The sequence below is a fragment of the Theropithecus gelada genome, chromosome X, assembly GCF_003255815.1.
Source record: "Theropithecus gelada isolate Dixy chromosome X, Tgel_1.0, whole genome shotgun sequence".
Taxonomy (NCBI): Eukaryota; Metazoa; Chordata; class Mammalia; order Primates; family Cercopithecidae; genus Theropithecus; species Theropithecus gelada.
In genome coordinates this window covers 23,524,431-23,550,290 of record NC_037689.1, presented here as the reverse complement: position 1 = coordinate 23,550,290, position 25,860 = coordinate 23,524,431, and the positions used below count along the sequence as shown (strand labels likewise).

The 25,860-nt window shown below is 48.2% G+C and overlaps 1 protein-coding gene across 1 annotated transcript in view; it reads right to left on the bottom strand.

Moving 5' to 3' along the window:
• Positions 1 to 22,511: 22,511 nt before the first annotated feature.
• ASMT (acetylserotonin O-methyltransferase) overlaps positions 22,512 to 25,860 on the bottom strand; it is a 32,732-nt gene continuing 29,383 nt past the window's right edge. Inside the window, exon 7 of the mRNA XM_025371827.1 lies at positions 22,512 to 22,528. Within this exon, the coding sequence (XP_025227612.1) occupies positions 22,512 to 22,528 (17 nt within the window). The remainder of the gene's footprint in view (positions 22,529 to 25,860) is intronic.

The following is a 25,860-nucleotide window of genomic DNA, read 5'->3' as shown; positions in this document are numbered from 1 at the left end:
TATTACATTTTATATTATTTATAAAGGAAAGAGACTCGGTAATTTATAAAGGGAAGAGCTGTAACAACGGACTCACGGTTTCACACGGCTGAGGAAGCTTCGCAATCATATGGTGGAAGATGAAGAAACAGCAAAGGGACGCCTTCCATGGGAGCCGCCAAGACAGAGCTTGTGGAGGGAAACTCCCCTTTCTGCAACCGTCAGCTCTCGTGAGACTTATTCACTGTCATTAGAACAGCATGAGAAAAACCTGCACCCATGATTCGATGACGTCCCCCCACACCCCTCCCAAGACAGGTGGGGAAAATGGGAGCTAGGATTCAGGGTGAGATTTGTGTGGGGACACAGCCAAACTGGATCCATCGTCTTCCTGCTGAGGTCTCCTCTGGAGAGTCCGACACCTTTGAAGGTCTGAGAAAGAGACATTTACCCCAGCCTGGCCAACACGGTGAAACCCCGTCTCTACTAAAAATACAAAAATTAGCCCGGCTGGGTGGCAGGTGCCTGTAGTCCCAGCTGCTTGGGAGGCCTGAGGCAGGAGAATGGGTTGAACCTGGGAGGCGGAGGTTGCGGTGAGCTGAGATTGTGCCACTGCACTCCGGCCTGGGTGACAGAGCAAGACTCTGCCTCAAAAATAAAAAGGGAATGACATTTACCATCCATTCTCTCTAAGCCTGCTACCTGGAGGCTTCATCTACATTGCAAGAACCTTGCCTTCCACAACCTCATGTAAACTGAAGCATTTCGTTCTGCTAAATTGAACAGCATATCAGAAAATCATCGAATTCACATATGACTGGAGGCCCCCACGTAGTGATGTCCTACCTTTCTGGACCAAACCACCGTACACCTTCCATGTATGGATGTATGGGTTCGTTGCAACGTCTGTCTCTGTCAAATGTATAAAATCAAACTGTAACCCAACCACCTGGGGGTAACTGTTCTCCAAACCTCTGCCACGATCTTTAACCTTGGCACAATAAATGTCATTATTGATGACACCTGTCTCAGATAGTTTTTGATCTACAGTTTGTGGATGGCTGCCTTCTCCCTATACCTTGATAGGATTTTATCCCTCCGTGTGTGAGCTCCAATGTCCTTTTTTCTTCCTTTTTTTTTTTTTTTTCTGAAACAGTTTCACTCTGGTCGCCCAGGCTGGAGTGCAGTGGCGCCATCTCCGCTCACTGCAACCTCCGCCTCCCGGGTTCAAGCGATTCTCCTGCCTCAGCCTCCCGACTAGCTGGAATTACAGGCACGCACCACCACGCCCAGCTAATTTTTGTATTTTTAGTAGAGACAGGGTTTCACCATGTTGGCCAGGATGGTCTTAATCTCTTGACCTTGTGATCCGCCCGCCTCGGCCTCCCAAAGTGCTGGGATTACAGGCGTGAGCCACTGCGCCAGCCGTTTTTGTTTGTTTGTTTGTTTGTTTGTTTGTTTTTTGTTTGTGGGGTTTTTTTTGAGAAAGAGTGTTGCTCTGTTGCTTAGGCTGGAGTACAGTGGCACAATCTCGGCTCACTGCAAGCTCCGCCTCCCCGGTTCAAGCAATTCTCCTGCCTCAGCCTCCTGAGTAGCTGGGAGTACAGGTGCCCACCGCCATGCTGGGCTAATTTTTGTATTTTTAGTAGAGACAAGGTTTTGCCATGTTGGCCAGGCTGGTCTTGAACTCCTGACCTCGGGTGACCTGCCCACCTTGGCCTCTCAAAGTGCTGGGATGACAGGCGTGAGCCACCGCGCCCATTCCCAATATCCTCTTACAAGAACGTCAGTCCTATTGAATCAGGGCCCACCTTCATAACCTCGTTTTACTTGAATAACGTTATTTTACCTTAATAACCTCATTTTACCCTAATTACCTCTTTACATACCCTGTCTCCAAATAAAGCCACATTCTGAGGTCCTGGGGTTAGAGCTTCAACCTAGGAACTTTAGAGGGGACACAGTTTAGCCCGTAAACAAAAGAGGATCGGCCGGGCACGGTGGCTCACGCCTGTCATCCCAGCAGTTTGGGAGGCTGAGACGGGTAGATCATGAGGTCAGGAGTTCGAGGCTAGCCTGACCAACATGGGGAAACCCCACCTTTACTAAAAATACAAAACTTAGCCAGGCATAGTGGCGGGCACCTGTAGTCCCAGCTACTCAGGAGGCTGAGGCAGGAGAATGGATTGAACCCGGGAGGCAGAGGTTGCAGTGAGCCGAGATCATGCCACTGCACTCCAGCCTGGGCGACAGAGCGAGACTCCGTCTCAAAAAAAAAAAAAAAAGAGTATTACTCTGCTTTACCATCGAATCACCTGAATCACTGAGGAACTCCTGGCCACACCGCAGGCTTCTGAACTGGATTCTCCCGGGCAGGCCTGGGAATCTGCATTGGTACATGTCTCTCTAGAGAGTAATTCTCCTGGAAAGAACCCAGCCCCAGCCTGAGGAACGCTGCTCTAGAACTACCCCCCACCAGCCCCCACCCACCCACAGGGGCCAGGCTGGCGCTCGGGGCCCGCAGGTTCTCCTGTCTTCCCGGACTTTCACCCACAGTGCAGATAAACGCTGAGTACCCAGGCTCATTGCTACCGCTGCACCTGCTGTGGTTGGCGCTGATGCTCACACAGGAGGATATGCTTCTCCTCGTCCTTCTGTGTGCTGGGTCGGGGGCAGAGAGGCAGTTGAAAGCTCCCGGCCTCCCACGGGAGGGAAACTCTGGTGATTCCGTCCCGTCCTCCTTCCCTGAGTCCTCCCGTCCCCTCCCGGAATCCAGGCACCCATAAGTCGTCTGTGACTGTCCCAGTCACCCCACAAACCCCCGGGGACCTCTTATTCTCTCTCCTTAGGTGTAGGGGGGCGCGGATATCAGACAGGGAAACAGAACCAATAAGATGGAAAAAACCAATAGGAGGTAGATAGGGTTTTTGTTTGTTTGTTTGTTTGTTTGTTTGTTTTTGCTTTGTTTTGTTTTGTTTTGTTCTGTTTTGAGATGGAGTCTCACTCTGCGGCCCAGGCTGGAGTGCAGTGGTGCGATCTCAGCTCACTGTAGCCTCCGCCTCCCACGTTCAAATGATTCTCCCACCTCAGCCTCCTGAGTAGCTGGGACTACAGGTGCCCATCATCACACCCGGCTAATTTTTTTTTTCATTTTTAGTAGAGATGGCGTTTCCACCATGTTGGCCAGGCTGGCCTCGAACTCCTGACCTCGTGATCTGCCCTCCTTGGCCTCCTAAAGTGCTCCGAGCTTCATTGCTACTGCTGCACCTGCTGTGGTTGGCACTGATGCTTACACAGGAGGATATGCTTCTCCTCATCCTTCTCTGTGCTGGGTCTGGGATTACAGGTGTGAGCACTGCACCCGGCCTATAGGTAGATGTTTTATACATACGTATCGACAGACATGTAAACACACATGTAGATAGGTTACAGAAAGATTTTAAGAAATTGGCTACTGGTTTTATACATACATATAGATATTACATATATATATACACACACACACATACACATACACACACAAAGAGAAATGTAAAGAAATTGTCTATATAGGAGATACATATTGGCTTTAATCACACTTACATAGACACAGGTAAATAGATGATAGATTAGATAGATAGATAGATAGATAGATAGATAGATAGATAGATAATATATAGAGAGAGACAAAGAGATTTTAAGGAATTGTCTATGTAGGAGGTATATGTTGGGTTTTTTACATACATATAGATATATAATGTCTATATAGCTATATATATATAAATATACACGAAGACAGAGATATTAAGAAATTTTCAATATAGGATGTACATATTGGCTTTATCCATACAAATCTATATAGAGATATATAACAGCCACGTATCTATATCTAGCCCTGGCACAGTGGCTCACGCCTGTAATCCCAGCATTTTGGGAGGCCGAGGCGGGCAGATCACCTGAGGTCAGGAGTTTGAGACCAGCCTGGCCAACGTGGTGAAACCACGTCTGTCCTAAAAATACATAAAATTAGCCGGGCGTGATGGTGGGTGCCTGTCATTGCAGCTACTTGGGAGGTCTGAGGCAGGAGGATGGCTTGAACCCGGGAGATGGAAATTGCAGTGAGCCGAGACAGTACCATTGCACACAGCGTGAGTGACAGAGTGGGACTCCATCACTAAAAAAAAGAGAGAGAGAAAGAGACAAAGAGATTTTAAGGAATTGTCTATATAGGAGGTATACGTTGCTTTTTTTTTTTTACATACATATAGATATATAATGTCTATATATGTGTATATATAGATATACACAGAGAGACGTTAAGGAATTGTCAATATAACAGGTACATAATGGTTGTATCCATACATATCTCTGTATAGATATATAATATCTATATATCTATATCTATATATACACACAGAGAAAGAGAAAGATTTTAAGGATTTGTCTATATAGGAGGTACGTATTTGCTTTATACATGCCTATCTATATGAAGACATATAATATATCTATATTTATGTCTATATAAATCTATATACACAAAGAGATTTTAAGGAATTGTCTATATAGGAGGTATACATTGCTTTTTTTACATACATACAGATATATAATGTCTATATATGTGTATATATAGATATACACAGAGAGACATTAAGGAATTATCAATATAAGACGTACATAATAGCTGTATCAATACATATCTATGTATAGATATATAATATCTATATATCTATATATACACACAGAGAAAGAGGAAGATTTTAAGAATTTGTCTATATAGGAGGTACGTATTTGCTTTATACATGCCTATCCATATGAAGACATAATATATCTATATTTATGTCTATATAAGTCTGTATACACAAAGAGATTTTAAGAAATTAACTATGAAGGAAGTATATGTGGGTTTTATACATACCTCTAGATATTTGAGGGAGAGATATTTTAAGGACTTGGCTAAGTAGGAGGTATATATTGGTTTTATACAGACATCTATAGGTCTTGAGAGAAAGGGAAAGAAATTTGTAGGAGTGGTCTAAGTAGGAGGCATATGTTGGCTTCATACAAACGTATATTGATATTTGAGAGAGATTTTGAAGAGATTGGCTAAGTAGGAGGTTTATGTTGGTTTTATACCTGCATATATAGATATGTCAGAAACCGAGATTTTAAGAAATTGGCTATGAAGGTGGTATATGTTGGTTTTATGCATGCATATAGGTATTTGAGAGAGATTTTAAGGAATTGTCTAAGTAGGAGGTATATGTTGGTTTCATATACACATATATTGATATTTGAGAGAGAGAGATTTTAAGAAATTGGCTAAGGCCGGGAGTGGTGGCTCATGCCTGTAATCCCAGCAGTTTGGGAGGCCGAGGCGGGCAGATCACCTGAGGTCAGGAGTTCCAGACCAGCCTGGCCAACATGGTGAAACCCTGTCTCTACTAAAAATACAAAAATTAGCCGGATGTGGTGGTGGGAGCCTGTAATCCCAGCTACTCGGGAGGCCGAGGCAGGAGAATTGCTTGAACCCAGGAAGCAGAGGTTGCAGTGAGCCAAGATCACACCATTGCACTCCAGCCTGAGCAACAGAGCAAGACTCTGTCTCAAAAAAAAAAAAAAAAAGAAAGAAAGAAAGAAAGAAAAAGAAACTGGCTAAGTAGGAGGTTTATGTTGATTTTATGCATGCATATATAGATATTTGAGAGAGAGATTTTAAAGAATTGTCTAAGTAGGAGGTATATGTTGGTTTTACACATACATATATAAATATCTAAGAAAGAGAAATTTTAAGGAACTGGCCCTGTAGGAGGTATATGTTGGTTTTATGCATGCATATAGATATTTGAGAGACAGAGATTTTAAGGAATTGGCCATGTAGGAGGTGTATGTTGGTTTTATGCATGCATATAGATATTTTGAGAGACAGAGATTCTAAGGAATTGGCTATGAAGGAGGTATATGTTGGTTTTATGCGTGTGTATATAGATATCTAAGAAAGGGAGGTTTTAAGGAATTGGCTCAATGATTCTGGAGGGGAAACACTAAAATTTTCAGGTAGACCAGCAGGCTGCAGACCCCAGGAAGAGTTAAGGCTGCAGCTGGAACCTGAATCCTGGGAGGCAGAATCCCTTTGTCCTTGGAAAACCTGGACGTTTGCTCTTCAGACCTTCAACTGATTGGACGAGGCCCACCCACATTGTGTGTGGTCACCAGCTTCATCCAAACTCTGAACAAAACGTTCATCTCATCTGAAAGATACCTTCACAGCACCGTGTAGCCCAGTGTCTGACCACACCCCAGGTGCTGCGGACACAAACTTCACCGTTTCAGGAGGTTCACACTTCAAGATGCCTTGTATGGCTGGCGCCTCACCGCCGCCACCTGGTGTTCATCGAGAACATTACACCCAGGAATGCACTTAACCCGCTTCATACCTTTGTGGGGTTTTTGTTTTGTTTTGGTTTTGTATTTTTTGTTTTGTTTTGTTTTGTTGTTTTTGTTTTTTGTCTGTTTGTTTTCTGAGACGGACTCTCGCTCTGTCGCCCAAGCTGGAGAGCAGTGGCGCAATCTCAGCTCACTGCAACCTCCGCCTCCCAGGTTCAAGCGATTCTCCTGCCTCAGCCTCCTGAGTAGCTGGGATTACAGGCGTGCAGCACCACGCCCAGAAAATTTTTGCATTTTTAGTAGAGACACGTTTCATCAGGTTAGCCAGGCTAGTCTCGAACTCCTGACCTCGTGATCTGCCTACCTCGGCCTCCCAAAGGGCTGGGATTATAGGCGTGAGCCACCGCGTCTGGACCCCTTCATACTTTTCAAAGCATTTGTAAGTTCTCAGAAGAGCTGAATCTCATCTCAGCCTGAGCTCAAACCCTGCAATGGCGATTGTGACTTCCTTTGGACACAAAGTGAGGGGAGAGGTGATGCAATTCTGTGGTAGGCAGGATTCTACTAAGATTTATTTTTATGAAAAGCTGGGCGAGGTGGCTCACACCTGTCATCCCAGCACTTTGGGAGGCCAAGTCGGGTGGATCACTTGAGGTCAGGACTTTGAGACCAGCCTGGCCAACATGGTGAAACCCTGTCTCTACTAAAAATACAAAAAATTAGCTAACTTTGGTGGCACACGCCTGTAATCTCAGCTACTCTGGGAGGCTGAGGCAGGAGAATCACTTGAACCCAGGAGGTGGAGGTTGCAGTGAGCTGAGACGGTGCCACTGCACTCCAGCCTGGGCGACAGAGTGAGACTCCGTCTCACACACACACACACACACACGCACACACAAATTGTTCTTATGAAAGTTAGGACTCAGGGCCAGCACACTGGCTCACACCTGTAATCCAAGCACTTTGGGAGGCTGAGGTGGGAAGCTCACTTGAAGGCCAGGAGTTTGAGACGAGCCTAGGCAACATAGCGAGATCCTGTCTATAAAAAAAATTATTTTATTTATTTTATTTAAATGTTATTGCAGACAGGGTCTCACTCTGTCACCCAGGCTGGAGTGCAATGCCATGATCCCAGCTCACTGCAGCCTCGACATCCTGGGCTCAGGTGATCCTCCCAACTCAGCCCCCTGAGTAGCTTGGACCACAGGTATATGCCACCACATCCAGTTAACTTTTGTATTTCTTGTAGACATAGGGTTTTGCCATGTTACCCAGGCTGGTCTCGAACTCCTGGGCTCAAGTGATCGGCCTCCCAAAGTGCTGGGATTACAGGCGTGAGCTACTGCACCGGGCTATTTGTTTTTGAGATGGAGTTTTCCTCTGTTGCCCAGGCTGGAGTGCACTGGTACGATCTTGGCTCACCGCAACCTCCGCCTCCCGGTTTCAAGCGATTCTCCAGCCTCAGCCTCCCAAGTAACTTGGATGACAGGTGCCCGCCACCCCTCCCGGCTAATTTTTGCATTTTTAGTAGAGACGGAGTTTCGCCATGTTGGCCAGGCTGGTCTCGAACTCCTGACCTCAGGTGATCCACCCGCCTCAGCCTCCGAAGGACAGCCTGTCCCAGAGACAGGTTATACCTTTCTTAGCCTTTTCCTGCTCACAGGCAAGTGTCCAGAGAGCCTCCTAAACGTTGCTGGAAATGAAAATCATCTTTCTTAGCTTCAAAAAAAGAGAAGCCAGAGGGAGTGAAAAGTGAAGGGTCCGCCACGCCCCGGGGTCTGCGGTGAATGACACGTCAGGCTTCCAGGTGTAAACCGGTCCCCTGCGGACATCAGAAACCATCTGTCCACCCCTCAGCCTGCAAATGCTCAATCAGACAAACAGAACGTTGGGGCAGCTTTGATCTTTCTCTTTAATGGTCATTGAACATCACGGCCTTTGATTTGAAAAGTCCAGGACCTGACTTTCATCCCAGGAGATGTCCCAAGCAAGATAAAAATCCTGTAATCCGTACCAAGGGAAGCATGCCGATTCACCAGGCACAGAAATAATGAATTTCTCTCATTGTTATTAGGATCCTTATTATTATTTGAGACGGAGTTTCGCTCTTGTCGCCCAGGCTGGAGTGCAGTGGCAAGATCTCGGCTCACTGCAACCTCTACCTCCTGGGTTCAAGCGATTCTCCTACCTCAGCCTCCCGAGTAGCTGGGATGACAGGTGCATGCACCACCATGTCTGGCTAATTTTGTATTTTTAGTAGAGATGGGGTTGGTTTCTCCGTGTCGGTCAGGCTGGTCTCGAACTCCTCACCTCACGTGATCCGCCTGCCAAGGCCTCCCAAAATCCTGGGATGTCTCTAAATTATAAAGCACAGAAGGTAGAGACCACTATGGACAGGTTTGTTCAAGAGTTCTCAGAGCTCCACACTCGGCCCGGGAACATTTTAGAGGATGCTTGATAAACAGGAGGAATGATCAATTCTATGAATGAAACGACCTCGCTTCCTTCCCTAATCCAGACACTGTACTGGGTGAAAACATACCCCCCCCTTCCAAAAAAATTCGCATCTACCCAGAACGTCAGAGTGTGTCCTTAATTGGAAGTGGGGTCTTTCTCCATGTGATCTAGTTAAATATCTGGAAATATGATCATCTTGCATTTAACGTGGGTCCTAAATCCACTGACAGGCATCCTTCTAAGAGACAGAAGAGGAGACAGAGACACAGAGGAGGAGGCCACGTGGAGACAGAGGCAGAGACTGCAGTGATGTGGCCACAAGCCCAGGGACGCCTGGAGCCCCCGGGAGCTGGGAGAGGCAGACAGGACCTCCCACTGCAGCTTCTGGAGGGAGCTGAGTACAACTGTAAGACGTCGAATGATGTCCCCCAAAAGGTGAGTCCACATCTAAACCCGAGAAGCTGTAAATGGAACCTTATTTGGAAATAGGGATCTTTGCTGATGTAATCACATTGAGGGTCTGGAGATGAAATCATCCTGCAGTTGGGTGGGTCCTAAATCCACTGACAGGCATCCTTGTAAGAGACAGAAGAGGAGACACAGACACAGAGGAGGAGGCCACTTGGAGACAGAAGCAGAGACTGGAGTGATGCGGCCACAAGCCCAGGGACACCTGGAGCCCGCAGGAGCTGGGAGAGGCAGGAAGGAGCCTTCCCTAGAGCCGGAGGGAGCGTGGCCCTAAGACACACTGATCTCAGACTTCTGGTCTCTAGGAGTGGGAGAGAATGACTTTCTGTTGCCTTAAGTCCCTAGTACCTGTCAGTGGCACTTTATTTGGAGATAGGGTGTCTGCACACATAATTAATTCTAGGAGCTTGAGATGAGATCATCCTGTAGGAGAGTGGACGTAAATCTAACGACCACTGTCCTCACAAGACACAGAAGAGGAGGCCGGGCGCGGTGGCTCACGCCTGTCATCCCAGCACTTTGGGAGGCCGAGGCGGGCGCATCTCGAGGTCAGGAGATCGAGACCATCCTGGCGAACACGGTGAAACCCCGTCTCTACTAAAAATACAAAAAAATTAGCCGGGCGTGGTGGCGGCACCTGCAGTCCCAGCTACTCAGGAGGCTGAGGCAGGAGAATGGCGGGAACCCGGGAGGCAGAGCTTGCAGTGAGCCAAGATGGCGCCACTGCACTCCAGCCTGGGCAACAGAGCAAGACTCCGTCTCCAAAAAAAAAAAAAAAAAAGGAGACAGAAGAGGAGACACAGACACAGAGGAGGAGGCCACATGGAGATGGAGGCAGACACTGGAGTGATGCGGCCACAAGCCCAGGGACACCTGGAGTCCCCAGGAGCTGGGAGAGGCAGGAAGGACCTTCCCCTAGAGCTTTCTAAAGGAAGAGGCAGGAAGGACCTTCCCCTAGAGCTTTCTAAAGGAACTGGATGCAATTAACGTGGATTGAACTATAGTCCAGCAAAAGATACGTGGCAATCCTTCACGCACAGTCCCTGTGTGCATCTTGGCAACCAGACGCATAGCCTCTTCCCATCTCTCACTCTGACCATGTTACCTCCTCTTCTAAGGACCCTGTGAAGACACTGGGTCCGCCCAGTCATACAGGATCATGTCCCATCCCAAGATCCTTACCTTCATCGCACCTGCAACGTTCATTTTGCCATGTGAGGTCACACGTTCACAGGGGCGGGGATCCAGGAATTAGGATGTGGCCATCGTCATGGGTGTTATTTTCGCTACTGTCCTACCCTAATCCAAGGAATGAACGACAGCTCTGAAGTCAGTGATGATGACAAGATTACCACCTACCCTTAAAAACGTCACATGTATTGACTTTTAGAGCTTGCGGGGGACTATTCCCTCAAGTCCAAAGACAGAAAGAAAGGGTCCTTGTCTTGACAAACCCCGTCATCCTTGCCTTTTGGAGGGTTTTTTGTTCGTTTGTTAATTTGTTTGTTTTTATTGAGACGGAGTCTCGCTCTTGTTGCCCAGACTGGAGTGCAATGGCGTGATCTCAGCTCACTGCAACCTCCGCCTCCCGGGTTCCAGCCATCCTCCTGCCTCAGCCTCCGGAGTAGCTGGGATGACAGGCACCCGCCACCACACCCGGTTAAGTTTTGGATTTTTAGTAGAGACGGGGTTTCACCGTGTTGACCAGGCTGGTCTTGAACTCCTGACCCTAAGTGATCCGCCCACGTTGGCCTCCCAAAGTGCTGGGATCGCAGGCGTGAAGCACCGTGCCCGGCCACTTTGAATGTTAATAGCTGTATCTGTGGTATTTGAAGATGTATTTTTTTGTTAAGCTGACCTGCAATTCCCTAGAACATTTTGTAAAAGCCTGCTTTATCAAATCTGAAGTCGTACAGAGAACGGTGATCTTTCGGGTCCTTGCTGGAGGTGTTTTTTATTTTTTAATGTCTCTCAAACTGACACACAAATGCCCCACTTTAAAAGGATTGAATAGTGAAATGTTCATGAACGCAAAATACAAATACTCCTTGACCTGAAATGGCTTACGTCCTGATAAACCCATTGTAATTGAAAAGTCCTTGCTGGAAAAGGCATTGAACACAACTAACCATCCAAATATCATCGCGTAGCCCGCCTTAAACACAGTACTCATGTTTGTCTACAGCTGGGCAAGATCACCTAACACAAAGACGGTTTCAGAACACAGTATTGACTGTCTCATGTAATTTATTAAATACTGTGCATAACATCAATTTTTGGTTGGTTTGTTGGTTTGTACTGAGACAAAGTCTCTCTCTCTGTTGCCCAGGCTGGAGTGCAATGGTGTGATCTCGGCTCACTGCAACCTCTGCCTCCCGGGTTCAAGCGATTCTCCTACCTCAGCCTCCCAGTAGCTGGGATTACAGGTGCCCACCCGAGTTCACACCATTCTCCTGCCTCAGCCTCCCGAGTAGCTGGGACTACAGGCGCCGCCACCACACCTGGCTAATTTTTTGTATTTTTAGTAGAGACGGTGTTTCACCATGTTCGCCAGGATGGTCTCGAACTCCTGACCTTGTGATCCGCCTGCCTCGGACTCCCAAAGTGGTGGGATTACAGGTGTGAGCCACCGTGCCTGGCCGGTAGGGTCTCCCTTTGTTACCCAGGCTGTGATGCAGTGGCAGGATCATGACTCCCTGTAGCTTCCAACTCCCAGGCTCAACAGATGCTCCCACCACAGCCTCCTGAGTAGCTGGACCATAGGCACCACACTTGGCTATTTTTTTAAAAAAATGTTAGTAACTATGGGGTCTCACTGCATTGCCCAGGCTGCTTTTTTTGGTGGTTGTTGTTTTTGGAGACAGAGTCTCACTCTGTCACCCAGGCTGCAGTGCAATGGGATCTCGGCTCACTGCAACCTCTGCCTCTCAAGGTCAAGTGATTCTCCTGCCTCAGCCTCCCAAGTAGCTGAGACTACAGGTGCCCACCACCATGCCCAGCTAATTTTTGTATTTTAGTAGAGACGGGGTTTCCATGTTGGCCAGGCTGGTCTTGAATTCCTGACCTCAGGTGATCCCCCCACACCTCAGCCTCCCAAAGTGCTGGGATTACAGGCATGAGCCACCACGCCTGGCCTTTTTTTTTTTTTTTTTAGACAGAGTCTCGGCCGGGTGTGGTGGCTCACGCCTATAATCCCAGTACTTTGGGAGCCTGAGTCGGGCAGATCAAGAGGTCAGGAGATCGAGACCATCCTGGCTAACACAATGAAACCCCGTCTCTACTAAGAATACAAAAAAATTAGCCAGGCCTGGTGGCAGGTGCCTATAGTCCCAGTTACTCAAGAGGCTGAGGCAGGAGAATCGCTTGAACCCGGGAGGCAGAGGTTGCAGTGAGCCGAGATCGCGCCACTGCACTCCAGCCTGGTGACCAGAGTAAGACTCTGTCTCAAAAAATCAACAACAACAAAAAGACAGAGTCTCACTCCAGAGTGCAGCGGCTGGAGTGCAATAGTACGATCTCAGCTCACTGCAACCTCCGCCTCCCAGATTCAAGCGATTCTCGTGCCTCAGCCTCCTGAGTAGCTGGGATGACAGGCACTTGCTACCACGCCCGGCTAATTTTTTGTTGTTGTATTTTTAGTAGAGACAGGGTTTCACTATGTTGGCCAGGCTGGTCTGGAACTCCCGACCTCAAGTGATCCACCCACCTCGTCCTCCTAAAGTGCTAGGATTACAGGCATGAGCCACCACACCCAGCCTGCATAAAGTTTTGACAGCATTACTGATTACTGTTCTGAGTGACATTTATTGTTTTTTTTTTTTTTTTCTTCCTGGAGAGCTATTATGTCCACATGAAAACAATTATTGAAGCATACAAAATTACAGCTAGGCAGCTGGAATAAATCCTAGTGTTCTAAAGTCCTGTAGAATGATGATAGTTAACAATAATATATTCTACAGTTTCAGATACTTGGAAGGATGATATTAAATGTTCCCTACACAAAGAAATGATAGGCTGGGCACGGTAGTTCACGCCTGTAATTGCAGCACTTTGAGAGGCCAAGGTGGGCGGATCGCCTGAGGTCAGGAGTTCGAGACCAGCCTGGCCAACACGGCGAAACCCTGTCTCTACTAAAATTACAAAAATTAGCCAGCTGTGGTGGCTCATGCCTATAATCTCAGCTACTTGGGAGGCTGAGGCAGGAGAATTGCTTGAACCCTGAATGTGGAGGTTGCAGTGAGCCGAGATCACGCCACTGCACTGCAGCCTGGATGAGAGAGAGAGAGAGAAAGACAGACAAAGAAAGGAAAGAAAGGCTGTTTGACATGATGGATGTGCTATCAATCATCTCATTATAGATTATATGGATCTGATTATTAATTATACATTGATCTGATCATTATCCGTTATAAGGATCTGATAATTACACACTATACGGACTGAAACATCACTATGTATCCCGTGAACATGTGTAATTTTTCTCAATTAAAAAGAATAAAATAAGGCCAGGTGCAGTGGCTCACGCCTGTAATCCCAGCACTTTGGGAGGTCGGGCAGATCATGAGGTCAGGAGTTCGAGATCAGCCTGACCAACATGGTGAAACCCCGTCTCTACTAAAAATATATATATACAAAAAAATTAGCCTGGCGTGGCGGCGCTTGCCTGTAATCCCAGCTACTCAGGAGGCTGAGGCAGGAGAATCACTTGAACCCAGGAGGTGGGGGTTGCAGTGAGCCAAGATCGCACCATTGTGCTCCAGCCTGGGTGGCAGAGTGAGACTCTGTCTTTAAAAAAAATAAAATAAAATAAAAAGCACAGAATTTTTATAACTCATTCTGACAAGTAAAATTCACCCTTTTTTTTTAATGTAATAAATGGAGACGGGGTCTTGCTATGTTGCCCAGGTTGGTCTCGAATTCCTGGGCCCTAGACAGTCTCCCACCTCAGCCTCCCAGAGTGCTGGGATTACAGGCGTGAGCCACTACATACGGCCTAAAATCACTTTTTTTTTTTTTTTAATATGAGTCTCTGTTGCCCAAGCTGGAGGGTAGTGGCCCTATCTCGGCTCACTGCAACCTCCACCTCCCAGGCTCAAGCGATTCTCCTGCCTCCGCCTCCAGAGTAGCTGGGATGACAGGCACCCCCACCACGCCAGGCTAATTTTTGTATTTTTATTAGAGACGGGGTGTCACCATGTTGTCCAGGCTGGTCTCGAACTCCTGACCTCAGGTGATCCTCCCATCTCGGCCTCCCAAAGTGCTGGGGTTACAGGCGTGAGCCACCGCGTTCAGCCTAAACGTCACCTATTTTTAAACCAAAACCAAAAGAACGATGTGACCGAAGAGAACAGCAGCAAATGACACAGAACGCACTGTGCTGTTTACACAAACCCTCCACGCCCCGTGTCTCACGGGATCCCTGGAAGCTGGTGGCCCCAGACGAATTTTTAAGCTTCCTTCCTGCCAATGTTTCGTGCAAGTGCACGCCGGGCCAAGCCCATCGAGAAGCCGAGTTGCTTCTGCTGCCTCCCCTCTAAGCGCTGTTGAAACTTGGCAGCAACGTGCCAGGGGCGACCCCTTCCCACTGTGCAGGTGCTGAGGTGATTCACAGGGTCCGTCAGATTCGCACTCAACTCATCTCTGCGCTGTTGTGGGCCCTGTGTGATTGACAGCTGCCTGGCTCTGTAGCTGGGTGACTTCAGCAGGGTTCAGCCAATGGGGAGCAGGTGCAGGAGCTAGGGGGCGGGAAGAGAGAGAAGGCCCTGTGTAATTGACATCTGCTTGGCTCTGATTGACATCACCCTGGCTGGGTGACCTCAGCAGGGCTCAGCCAATGGGGAGCAGGTGCAGGGCTAGGGGGCGGGAAGAGAGAGAAGGCAAAGAATGGATTCCTTCTCCTCTACCTTTAGCCCTGGGCGTCAGGACTTGATAGAACAGCCCCTCCCTTGCTCCTTGAGGTCTGGGGTTTGCATCAGCCTCCCTGGGGTTTTCTTCTTACTTGACCCCCCCCCCCCCCCCCCTCTCAGTCCCCCCCCCCTTTTCTCCAAGGCTCTGACGCCACAGAACAAGGAGTCAATTTGCCGCCTGCACACTGACCTATGTAGGCAGATGTTATTATTATATTATATTTTATTATTATTATATTTATATTTTATTTTACTTTATTTTATTTTACTTTTCTTCATTTTACTTTATTTTATTTTAGAGACAGAGCCTTGCTGTGTTGCCCAGGCTGGAGTGCAATGGTGCAATCTCCGCTCACTGTGTAGCAAGACAAGCCGCAGACAAAACTCCTCAGACACCAGTTAAAGAAGGAAGTGGTTTATTCGGCCGGTGGCATCGGCAAGACTCCTATCTCAACAACTGAGCTCCCAGAGTGAGCAATTCCTGTCCCTTTTAAGGGCTCACAACTCTAAGGGGGTGCACGTGAGAGGATCGTGATTGATTGACCAAGCAGGGGGTATGTGACTGGGGGCTGCATGCACCGGTAATTAGATCGGAACAAAACAAGACAGGGATTTGCACAGTGCTTTTCCATACAATGTCTGTAATCTATAGATAACAGAACCTATTAGGCCAGGGGTCGATCTTTAACTACCAGGCCCAGGGTGTGGCGCCGGGCTGTCTGCCCGTGGATTTCATTTCTGCCTTTTAGTTTTTACTTCTTCTTTCTTTGGAGGTAGAAATTGGGCGTAAGACAATATGAGGGGTGGTCTCCTCGGTTAACTGCAACCCCTGCCTGCCAGGTTCAAGCGAGTCGCCTGACTCAGCCTCCTGAGTAGCTGGAATTACAGGCATGCACCACCAACCCTGGCTAATTTTTTGTATTTTTTAGTGGAGATGGGGTTTCTCCATGTTGGCCAGGCTGGTCTCGAACTCCTGACCTCAAGCTATCTGCCCGCCTCGGCCTCCCAAAGTGCTGGGATGACAGGCTGAAGTGTCATTTTTAAGAAGACTCCTTGTTCAAGGAAGTCTGCTGAGCAGTGAGTTTGTGCCAAAACAGCTTGCAAAGCTCTGAGAGGAGAATGTTGCCATGGACAATGGCACGTGCAGCTCAGACCCATCGATGCCGGACAGTGGTCAACAAGATCAGCCCCAGGCCGCTTCCGGTCTGTAAATGGGGTCTCATGGTGCCCGAGGTAGGGGGTGACAAGGGCCAGATTCCCGAAGATCGTGCATGGGCTCCTGGGAGGTAGGAAGATCTCTGGTGCCCTCCAGGTGCACACTGAGTGTGAGCACTAACCAGCAAGCCCGCTGGCCTGCAGGGATGGCCTTTCCTCCACCCCTCAGGTCACCTGTGAGGAATGCACCTGTGGCCCGAGAAGCCGAGGTGGCCCAGACTGCAGGGCTCTCTCTCGGGGCAGGTCGTGCTTTTTCACACCTTGGACGCTGTCCTGCTGTTCCCTCTGCTACCACATCCACCCAGGGCTGAACACCCTAGGCTCGTGGTCACCAAGCCCCACCTGGGACCACACAGAGAGGGTCTGCCTGTGCCCCCTCCCCTCACACACACAAATCAGCATGTGCCTATACACATACACACATGCACATACATGCACACACATATAGACGCACATATACAGACACACGTATGCACACACATATGCAAACGCACACATGCACATACACAAACACACACAAATGCATACAGACACTAACAGGCATACACACTCATCCATATCCATATCAACACACACAAATGCACACAGGCACATATGCACAAACACATACCTACACACAAATGCATACAGACACAGGCATACACGCTCATACATATCCACATCTACACACACAAATGCACACGTGCACACATGCATAAATACATACAGAAACTATTGCATACACACTAGCATGCATACACACACACACCCCCAATTATACACATACACAAACATATACAAATGCACAGATACTAACAGGCATACAGACTGATACATATCCATATGTACATACACAAATGCACACAGGCACATATGCACAAATGCATAAACAACTGCACACACTAGCATGCATATACACACACATGCACACACACATATACATACACACATGCACACCCAAATATACACATGCACAAACACATTCATATATAAATACATAATACACACACATACAGACACAAATACACAAATACAGACACACACATTCACATGCATACACGACCAGGCAAACACACACAGAGCCACACATATACAAACATACATCCACAAAGACACATGCATATGTACAGACACAAACACAACATACAAACACATACACACAGAGACACACACAGAAACACACGCATACACACATTCATGAAGCTCTCCATCACCACCAACCAGATAACCATATGCACACACATACACATTTCTTAGCTAAGATAAATAGAAAGGCCGGGCGCCGTGGCTCACGCCTGTAATCCCAGCACTTTGGGAGGCCGAGGTGGGCGGATCACGAGGTCAGGAGATCGAGACCATCCTGGCTAACATGGTGAAACCCCATCTCTACTAAAAATACAAAAAATTAGCCAGGGGTGGTAGCAGGTGCCTGTAGTCCCAGCTACTCGGGAGGCTGAGGCAGGAGCATGGTGGGAACCCGGGAGGCAGAGCTTGCAGGGAGCCGAGATGGGGCCACTGCACTCCAGCCTGGGTGACACAGCGAGACTCCATCTCAGAAAAAAAAAAAGAAAAGAAAAGAAAAATAGAAAAACACATCTTTAGAAACTAAGTATCACCTGCAAACTGCAAACAACAACAACAAAAAAACAATTGTGCTGGGGCTTGGATAGTGACAACCTAAATTATTGGGGTAGAAAACTGCCTAGAAGAGGTAGAGAGATTACCAGCTCTGAAATCAGGGCCCGGCCGTGAGAGCCATCACCTGCCTTGTTTTTACAGTTTCATTAGCCACATCCCTCGGGGAATCTCACGGCAGGTCTCCGGGGCTCTCTCTAATCTTGTTAACCTTCTGCGTCTCTCCTCCCGGAATGCAAACTAATCTTTCTTAATGCAAGAGGACAGTGCAGCTTTGGAAAGGCCAGGGCGGCCGTCACCAGGCAGCCAGCGTCCCCCGTCCTCAGAACTGGATCATGGAGAGCTTTGGTTGATGGAAACCGACTCCCCTGGGGGTGGGACGTTGAAACCCTGACAGACGGTATCACTGAGCTGAGAGTTCATGTCTCTAGAAAAGGCAAAACAGATGCAGTGTCTGATGATGAAGCTTCATGTGGGGTGTGCGCTGAGCAGGAATTATGTAAAGCGATCCCTTGATGGATTTGTCTTTAAGGAATACGTCCTTTCTCCAGAGAGTCGCTCAGGCTTCCTGACACCTGCCTGCCAGCCCTCACTGAATCTTCCCAGGGGCTCCTCAGGTCTGCTGCCTGATAATTTTCTCCAGGGTGTGCAAACGCAGGGGACACGGCTCCGCTCTCAGACTGCTGGAGGGACGTGGGGACTCACCGCATGGCTGACGCTCTCAGGTTCCAGCCAGAGTGAATGACCTAAAATGCACCCAAAACAGACAGGCCTGGGTCCAGACGGCCAGGGGAGGGCTGCCCGGGCTTGTCTGAAGAGCCCGGAAAGGGGAGGAGGAGATGAACAGAGGAAGGAGGAAGGGTGATGGGGCCGGCAGGGTGTGATATGACCTGAGTTATCACCTCCGTTTGTGCTGTTTTGTTTCTTCCTGGGGGAACACGCACATCACACAGAGTTTGCCATTTTAAAATTGCACAGTGACGACACAATTCAGTGCACTGAGCGTTTTACACAACAACCAACCCTATTTAGTTCCAGAATACCTTCATAACCCCCCCCCAAAAAAAAGACCCTTTGCCCATGAAGCCATCACTCCCCAGTCTCCCTGCTCTCAGCCTTAAGCCATCACCCATCTGTTCTCTGACTCTGGCCACGGTCTTATTCTCCGGATAGTCCATGCAAATGATAATTGTGCCGTTTTGCACTTTTGTACCTGAGTTTTTTGTTGTTGTTGTCGTGGCTGTGTTGTGGTTTTTGTTTTTACTGCGTTACTTCCACACCAACCTAATTCAGTGAAAGGCTGATCAAGGACTCAAAAAAATACAACTTCTTTTTTTTTTTTTTTTTGAAGACGGACTCTCGCTCTGACCCCAGGCTGCAATGCAGTGGCGCGATCTCGTCTCACCGCAACCTCCACCTCCCGGGTTCAAGCGATTCTCCTGCCTCAGCCTCCCGAGTAGCTGGGATGACAGGTGCCTGCCACTGTGCCTGGCTAATTTATTTTGTATTTTTAGTAGAGATGGGGTTTCACCATGCTGGCCAGGCTGGTCTCGAACTCCCGACCTCAGGTGATCCGCCCACCTCGGCCTCCCAAACTGCTGGGATGACAGGCGTGAGCCACCGCGCCTGGACATGTCTCTTATTTACCTATGATGTCAAAGTCCCACTTTGAGTTGTCCCATGAACCCATGTACACATTGGCTGCTGTCCCCTGTCTCCCTATACATGTAGATGGGTGTCTCTTGTCATATTGATGACATATTGATTTATGTCTCATGTCTATACATATTGATTGCTGTCTGTCATCTCCCTAAAATGTATCAAACCAAACTGTGCTCCAACCACCTTGGGCACGTGTCATCAGGACCCCATGAGGGCTGTGTCATAGCTTTTTCGTTAAGGGTGGCAAAATAAACTTTCTAAATTGATTGACACCTGTCTCTCACATACTTTGGGCTCACAGGCATTTCATTATGACAACCCCAACCCACATGGTAGCTCTTTTTTTTGTTTGTTTGTTTTTTTGAGACAGAGTCTCACTCTGTCGCCCAGGCTGGAGTGCAGTGGCGAGATCTCAGCTCACTGCAACCTCCGCCTCCTGGGTTGAAGCAATTCTCCCTCAGCCTCCCAAGTAGCTGGGACGACAGGTGTGCGTCACCACGCCCAGCTAATTTTTGTATTTTTAGCAGAGATGGGGTTTCACCACGTTGGCCAGGATGGTCTCGATCTCTTGACCTCGTGATCCGCCCACCTTGGGCTCCCAACGTGCTGGGATGACAGGCGTGAGCCACCGCACCCGGTCCCATTTTTATGGTTATTTCTTAATGATATGCTAAAGTAGGAGTGGATTATTCATGTCTCCTCTTTTTAGACCATATAGACTGTATTACTCAGGGTTCCCTAGAGGAATAGAACTAATAGAAGATATATATATATATCTATATATGGGTGGATTATTCATGCCCCCTCCTTTTTAGACCATATAGGGTAACTTCCTGACGTTGCCATGGCATTTGTAAACTGTCATGGTGCTGGTGGGAGTGTAGCAGTGAGGCCGAGCAGAAATCAGTCTTGTGGCCATCTTGGTTTTGGTGTGATTTGTTTGGCTTCTTTACTGCAACCGGTTTTATCAGCAAGGTCTTTATGACCTGCATCTTGTGCCAACCTCCTGTCTCATCCTGTGACTTAAAATGGCTTAACCATGTGGGAACGCAGCCCGGCACGTCTCAGCCTCATTTTACCCAGCCTGTACTTAAGATGGAGTTGCTCTGGTTCACACACGTCTGATACTTTCAGGATGAACATCCACACAGAACTTCAATCTGGTAAGATACATCTGGAGTCTCTGGTTGGGCGCGGTGGCTCACGCCTCTAATCCCAGCACTCTGGGAGGCCAAGGCGGGCGGATCATGAGGTCAAGAGATTGAGACCATCCTGGCCAACATGGTGAAACTCTGTCCTACTAAAAATACAAAAATCAGCTGGATGTGGTGGTGGGCGCCTGTCATCCCAGCTACTCGGGAGGCTGAGGCAGGAGAATCGCTTGAACCCAGTAGGCGGAGGTTGCAGTGAGCCGAGATTGCGCCACTGCACTCCAGCCTGGGCAACAAGAGTGAAACTCCATCAAAAAAAAAAAAGAAAGAAAAAAACATTTGCAGTCTCTTCTCTTGGAAGCAACCCGGGAGGCTCTACTTAATAAAACCTCGGTCTCTACAACACCGTCATAAGCCAGGCATGCCTTACTATGGATAATAACTCTTTCAACCAATTGCCAATAAGGACTTTTTGTTTGGTTGTTTGTTTTGAGACGGAGTCTCGCTCTGTCGCCCAGGCTGGAGTGCAGTGGCGTGATCTCGGTTCACTGCAACCTCCGTCTCCCGGGTTCAAGCCATTCTCATGCCTCAGCCTCCCTAGCAGCTGAGATTACAGGCATGTGCCACCATGCCCCACTAATTTTTTGTATTTTTAGTAGAAACCGGGTTTTGCCATGTTGGCCAGGCTGATCTCAAACTCCTGTCCTCAAGTGTTCAAGTGATTCTCCTGCCTCAGCCTCCCGAGTAGCTGAGATTACAGGCTCGCACCACCATACCCAGCTAATTTTTTTTCTTTTTTTTTTGGACAGAGTCTCACTCTGTCACCCAGGCTGGAGAGCAGTGGCCTGATCTCGGCTCACTGCAAACTCCACCTCCCAGGTTCATACCATTCTCCTGCCTCAGCCTCTCGAGTAACTGGGACTACAGGCGCCTGCCACCACCCCTGGCTAATTTTTTTTGTTTTTAGTAGACATGTGGTTTCACCGTGTTAGCCAGGATGGTCTCGATCTCCTGATCTCATGATCTACCCGCCTCAGCCTCCCCAAGTGCTGGGATGACAGGCGTGAGCCACCACGCCTGGACTAATTTTGTATTTTTAGTAGAGACGGGGTTTCACCATGTTGGCCAGGATGGTCTCGATCTCCTGATCTCATGATCCACCTGCCTTGGCCTCCCAAAGTGCTGGGATGACAGACGTGAGCCACCATGCCTGGACTAACTGTGTATTTTTAGTAGAGACAGGGTTTCACCATGTTGGCCAGGATGGTCTCAATCTCCTGACCTCGTGATCCGCCCGCCTCGGCCTCCCAAAGTGCTGGGATGACAGGCGTGAGCCACCGCGCCCGGCCCAGAAAATGTTTAAGTCTACCCCCACTCTGAGTCATCCTGCCCTTCCAGATGGAACCAAAGTACATGTTATGTGTATTGGTTGATGCGTCATGTCTCCCTAAAATGTGTAAAAGCAAGCTGCACCCCAACCGCCTTGAGCCCACGTCATCAGGACCTTCTGAGGCTGTGTCATGGCGTCCTCAACCCTAGCAGAGTCAACTTCCTTGACTGAGTGACACCTGCCTCAGATCCTTCTCGGTTTACCCTTCGAAGAGAGAAAAGGATGCTCGCTCCTCCTAGTGGCCATCAGGACAATTGCTTCCATTCAAGGCAAAGTTCTTCCAGAGAAATCTGTTCTGAATGTGGCTTACCAGGATCTATATACTAGAGAAAAAAATGCAGAAAAAAGGGCCTGCATAACTTCTGACATTAGAGTTCACGGTGGCCGGGCGTGGTGGCTCGCACCTGTCATCGCAGAACGTTGGGAGGCCAAGGCGGGCGGATCACCTGAGGTCAGGAGTTCGAGACCAGCCTGGGCAACATGCTGAAACCCCGTCTCTACTAAAAATATACAATTAGCCTGGCGTGGTGGCACATGCTTGTAATCCCAGCACTTTGGGTGGCCGAGGCAGGTGGATCATGAGGTCAGGAGTTCGAGACCAGCCTGGGCAACATGGCGAAACCCCATCTCTACCAAAAATACAAAAATTAGACGGGCATGGTGGTGTGTGCCTGTCATCCCAGCTATTCGGCAGGCTGAGGCAGGAGAATCGCTTGAAACCGGAAGGCGGAGGTTGCAGTGAGCTGAGATCAGGCCGTTGCACTCCAGCCTGGGCAACAAGAAAGAAACTCCATCTCAAAAAAAAAAATAATAATAATAATAATAATAAAAGAGTTCATGGTCCAACAGTGGAGTGTGATAAAAAAGGAAATGGTCTAGGCAATCGAATCAAAACGTAAAACTGACATGATGAACACCCCAAGCCATACATCTTCAAGGTAGAGAAATTAGCCAGGCGTGGTAGCGGGCACCTGTCATCCCAGTACTTTGGGAGGCCGAGGCGGGCAGAACGCTTGAGGTCAGGAGTTCGAGACCAGCCTGAGCAACATGGCGAAACCCTGTCTCTACAAAAAAAATACAAACTTAGCCCAGCGTGATGGTGGGTGCCTGTAATCCCAGCTACTTGGAAAGCTGAGGCAGGAGAATCGCTTGAACCTGACAGGCGGAGGTTGTGGTGAGCTGAGATTGCGCCATTGCACTCCAGTCTGGGCAACAAGAGAGAAACTCTGTCTCCAAAAATAAAATAAAATAAAATAAAATAAAAAAGTAAAATACAAAAATTAGCCAGGGATGATGGTGCACACCTGTAATTCCAGCTACTCAGGAGGCTGAGGCAGGAGAATCGCTTGAACCCAGGAGGTGGAGGCTGCAGTGAGCCGAGATCGTCCAGGGCACTCCAGCCTGGGCGACAGACATTCTGTCTCATAAAAAAAAAAAAAAAAAAAAAAAAGCTAAATCTCCTACCAATCCAGGAACTCCTTCCTCCTCCTTCCAATCCAGAAACCCCCCTCCTCAAGGGTAGAAGAAAAACAAAATCTTTTTTTTTTTTTTTTTTTTTTTTTACAAAACAAGCATTGTATTAGAGTGTGATGTTCATCCCAGACCATCCGTGAAAGGGATCAGAAACACAGAAAGAAATCTCACCCTTTTATGGACCGGGTGTGGTGGCTCACGCCTGTCATCCCAGCATTTTCGGAGGCCGAGGCAGGCGGATCACCTGTGGTCAGGAGTTCGAGACCAGCCTAACCCACATGGAGAAACCTTGTCTCTACTAAAAATGCAAAAAATTAGCCGGATGTGGTGGTGCGGGCCTGTAATCCCAGCTACTCGGGAGGCTGAGGCAGGAGAATCGCTTGAACCCGGGAGGCGGAGGTTGCAGTGAGCCAAGATCGCGCCATTGTACTCCAGCCTGGGAAAAAAAAAAAAAAATTTGTCAAAAAAAAAAAAAAAAAAAAAAGAAAAAAAAGAAAGAAAGAAAAGGAAAAAGAAAAAGAAAGAAAGAAATCTCATCCTTTTTTGCAGCAAAGTGGAGACAGCCCTTTCCTTTCAGTTTCTAAAACTGAAGGACTCATTATGACAGGAGGTATAGGCTTTGCAATTTGGAGTCAGGTGACAGCTTAAATGAAGCTCTTCTCCTCTGTGGCTTTTTCCTTCCCCCTTGGGGACCACATTTCAAAGAGATTCCTCCCAGACACTGCAGGAAACATTCTTGAGCTATGATATGGGTGGTACGGGTTTCTTAAAAAGATTTACATACATTTGAAAAAGGCAGAGAAAGAACTTGCAGCTACCAGTTTTGAGTTTTGCTGGGTGGGGTGGGTGGGGGAGTGGGAAAATATCCCTCCCCTCATTTTTCAGCAAGAGAAAATTTAAGCCTCTGATTTCTTTTCTTTTCTTTTCTTTCTTTTTTTTTGAGATGGAGCTTTACTCTTGTCACCCAGGCTGGAGTGCCGTGGCACAATCTCGGCTCACTGCAACCTCCGCCTCCCAGGTTCAACCGATTCTCCTGCCTCAGCCTCCCTAGTAGCTGGGATTACAGGCGCCTACCACCACGCCCAGCTAATTTTGTGTTTTTTAGTAGAGATAGGGTTTCGCCCTGTTGGCCGGGGTGGTCTCAAACTCCTGACCTCAACTGATACACCCCTTTCAGCCTCCCAAAGTGTAGAATTACAGGCACGAGTCACCGCACCAGGCCAGCCTCTGATGTTTTAGTGTATCTGCCCTTGATGGGGGAAAATAATGAAAAAATCTTTTTGGATGTGGAATTGTTTTTAGTGACACCTAACATTTAAAAGGGCAAAGCAGACCGGGCGCGGTGGCTCACGCCTGTAATCGCAACACTTTGGGAGATGGAGGCGAGCGAATCACGAGATCAGGAGTTCGAGACCAGCCTGGCCAACACGGTGAAACCCCATCTCTACTAAAAATACAAACAAATGCCAGGCGTGGTACCTCACGCCTGTAATCCCAGCACTTTGGGAGGTCGAGGCAGGCGGATCACCTGAGGTCAGGAGTTCAAGACCAGCCTGACCAACATGGCGAAACCCCGTCTCTAGTAAAAATACAAAAAATTAGCCGGTCGTGGTGGTGGGCACCTGTCATCCCAACTACTCGGTAGGCTGAGGCAGGAGAATCGCTTGAACCCAGGAGGCAGAGGTTGCAGTGAGCCAACATCGTGCCTTTGCACTCCAGCCTGGGCGACAGAGCAAGACTCCGTCTCAAAAAACAAAACAAAAACAAAAAAAACCAAAAAAACCCAAAAAAAATTAGCCGGGCGTGGTGGCAGGTGCCTATAACCCCAGCTACTGGGAGGCTCAGGCAGGAGAATCTCTTGAACCCAGGAGGTGGAGGTTGCAGTGAGCCAAGATCGTGCCATTGCACTCCAGCTTGGGCGACAGAGCAAGACTCCGTCTCAAAAAAAAAAACCAAAAACAAAAAAATTAGCCAGGCGTGGTGGCAGGTGCCTATAACCCCAGCTACTGGGAGGCTGAAGCAGGAGAATCACTTGAACCCAGGAGGCGGAGGTTGCAGTGAGCCAACATCGTGCCTTTGCACTCCAGCCTGGGCGACAGAGCAAGACTCCATCTCAAAAAAAAAAAAAAAAAAATAGCCAGGCGTGGTGGCAGGTGCCTATAACCCCAGCTACTGGGAGGCT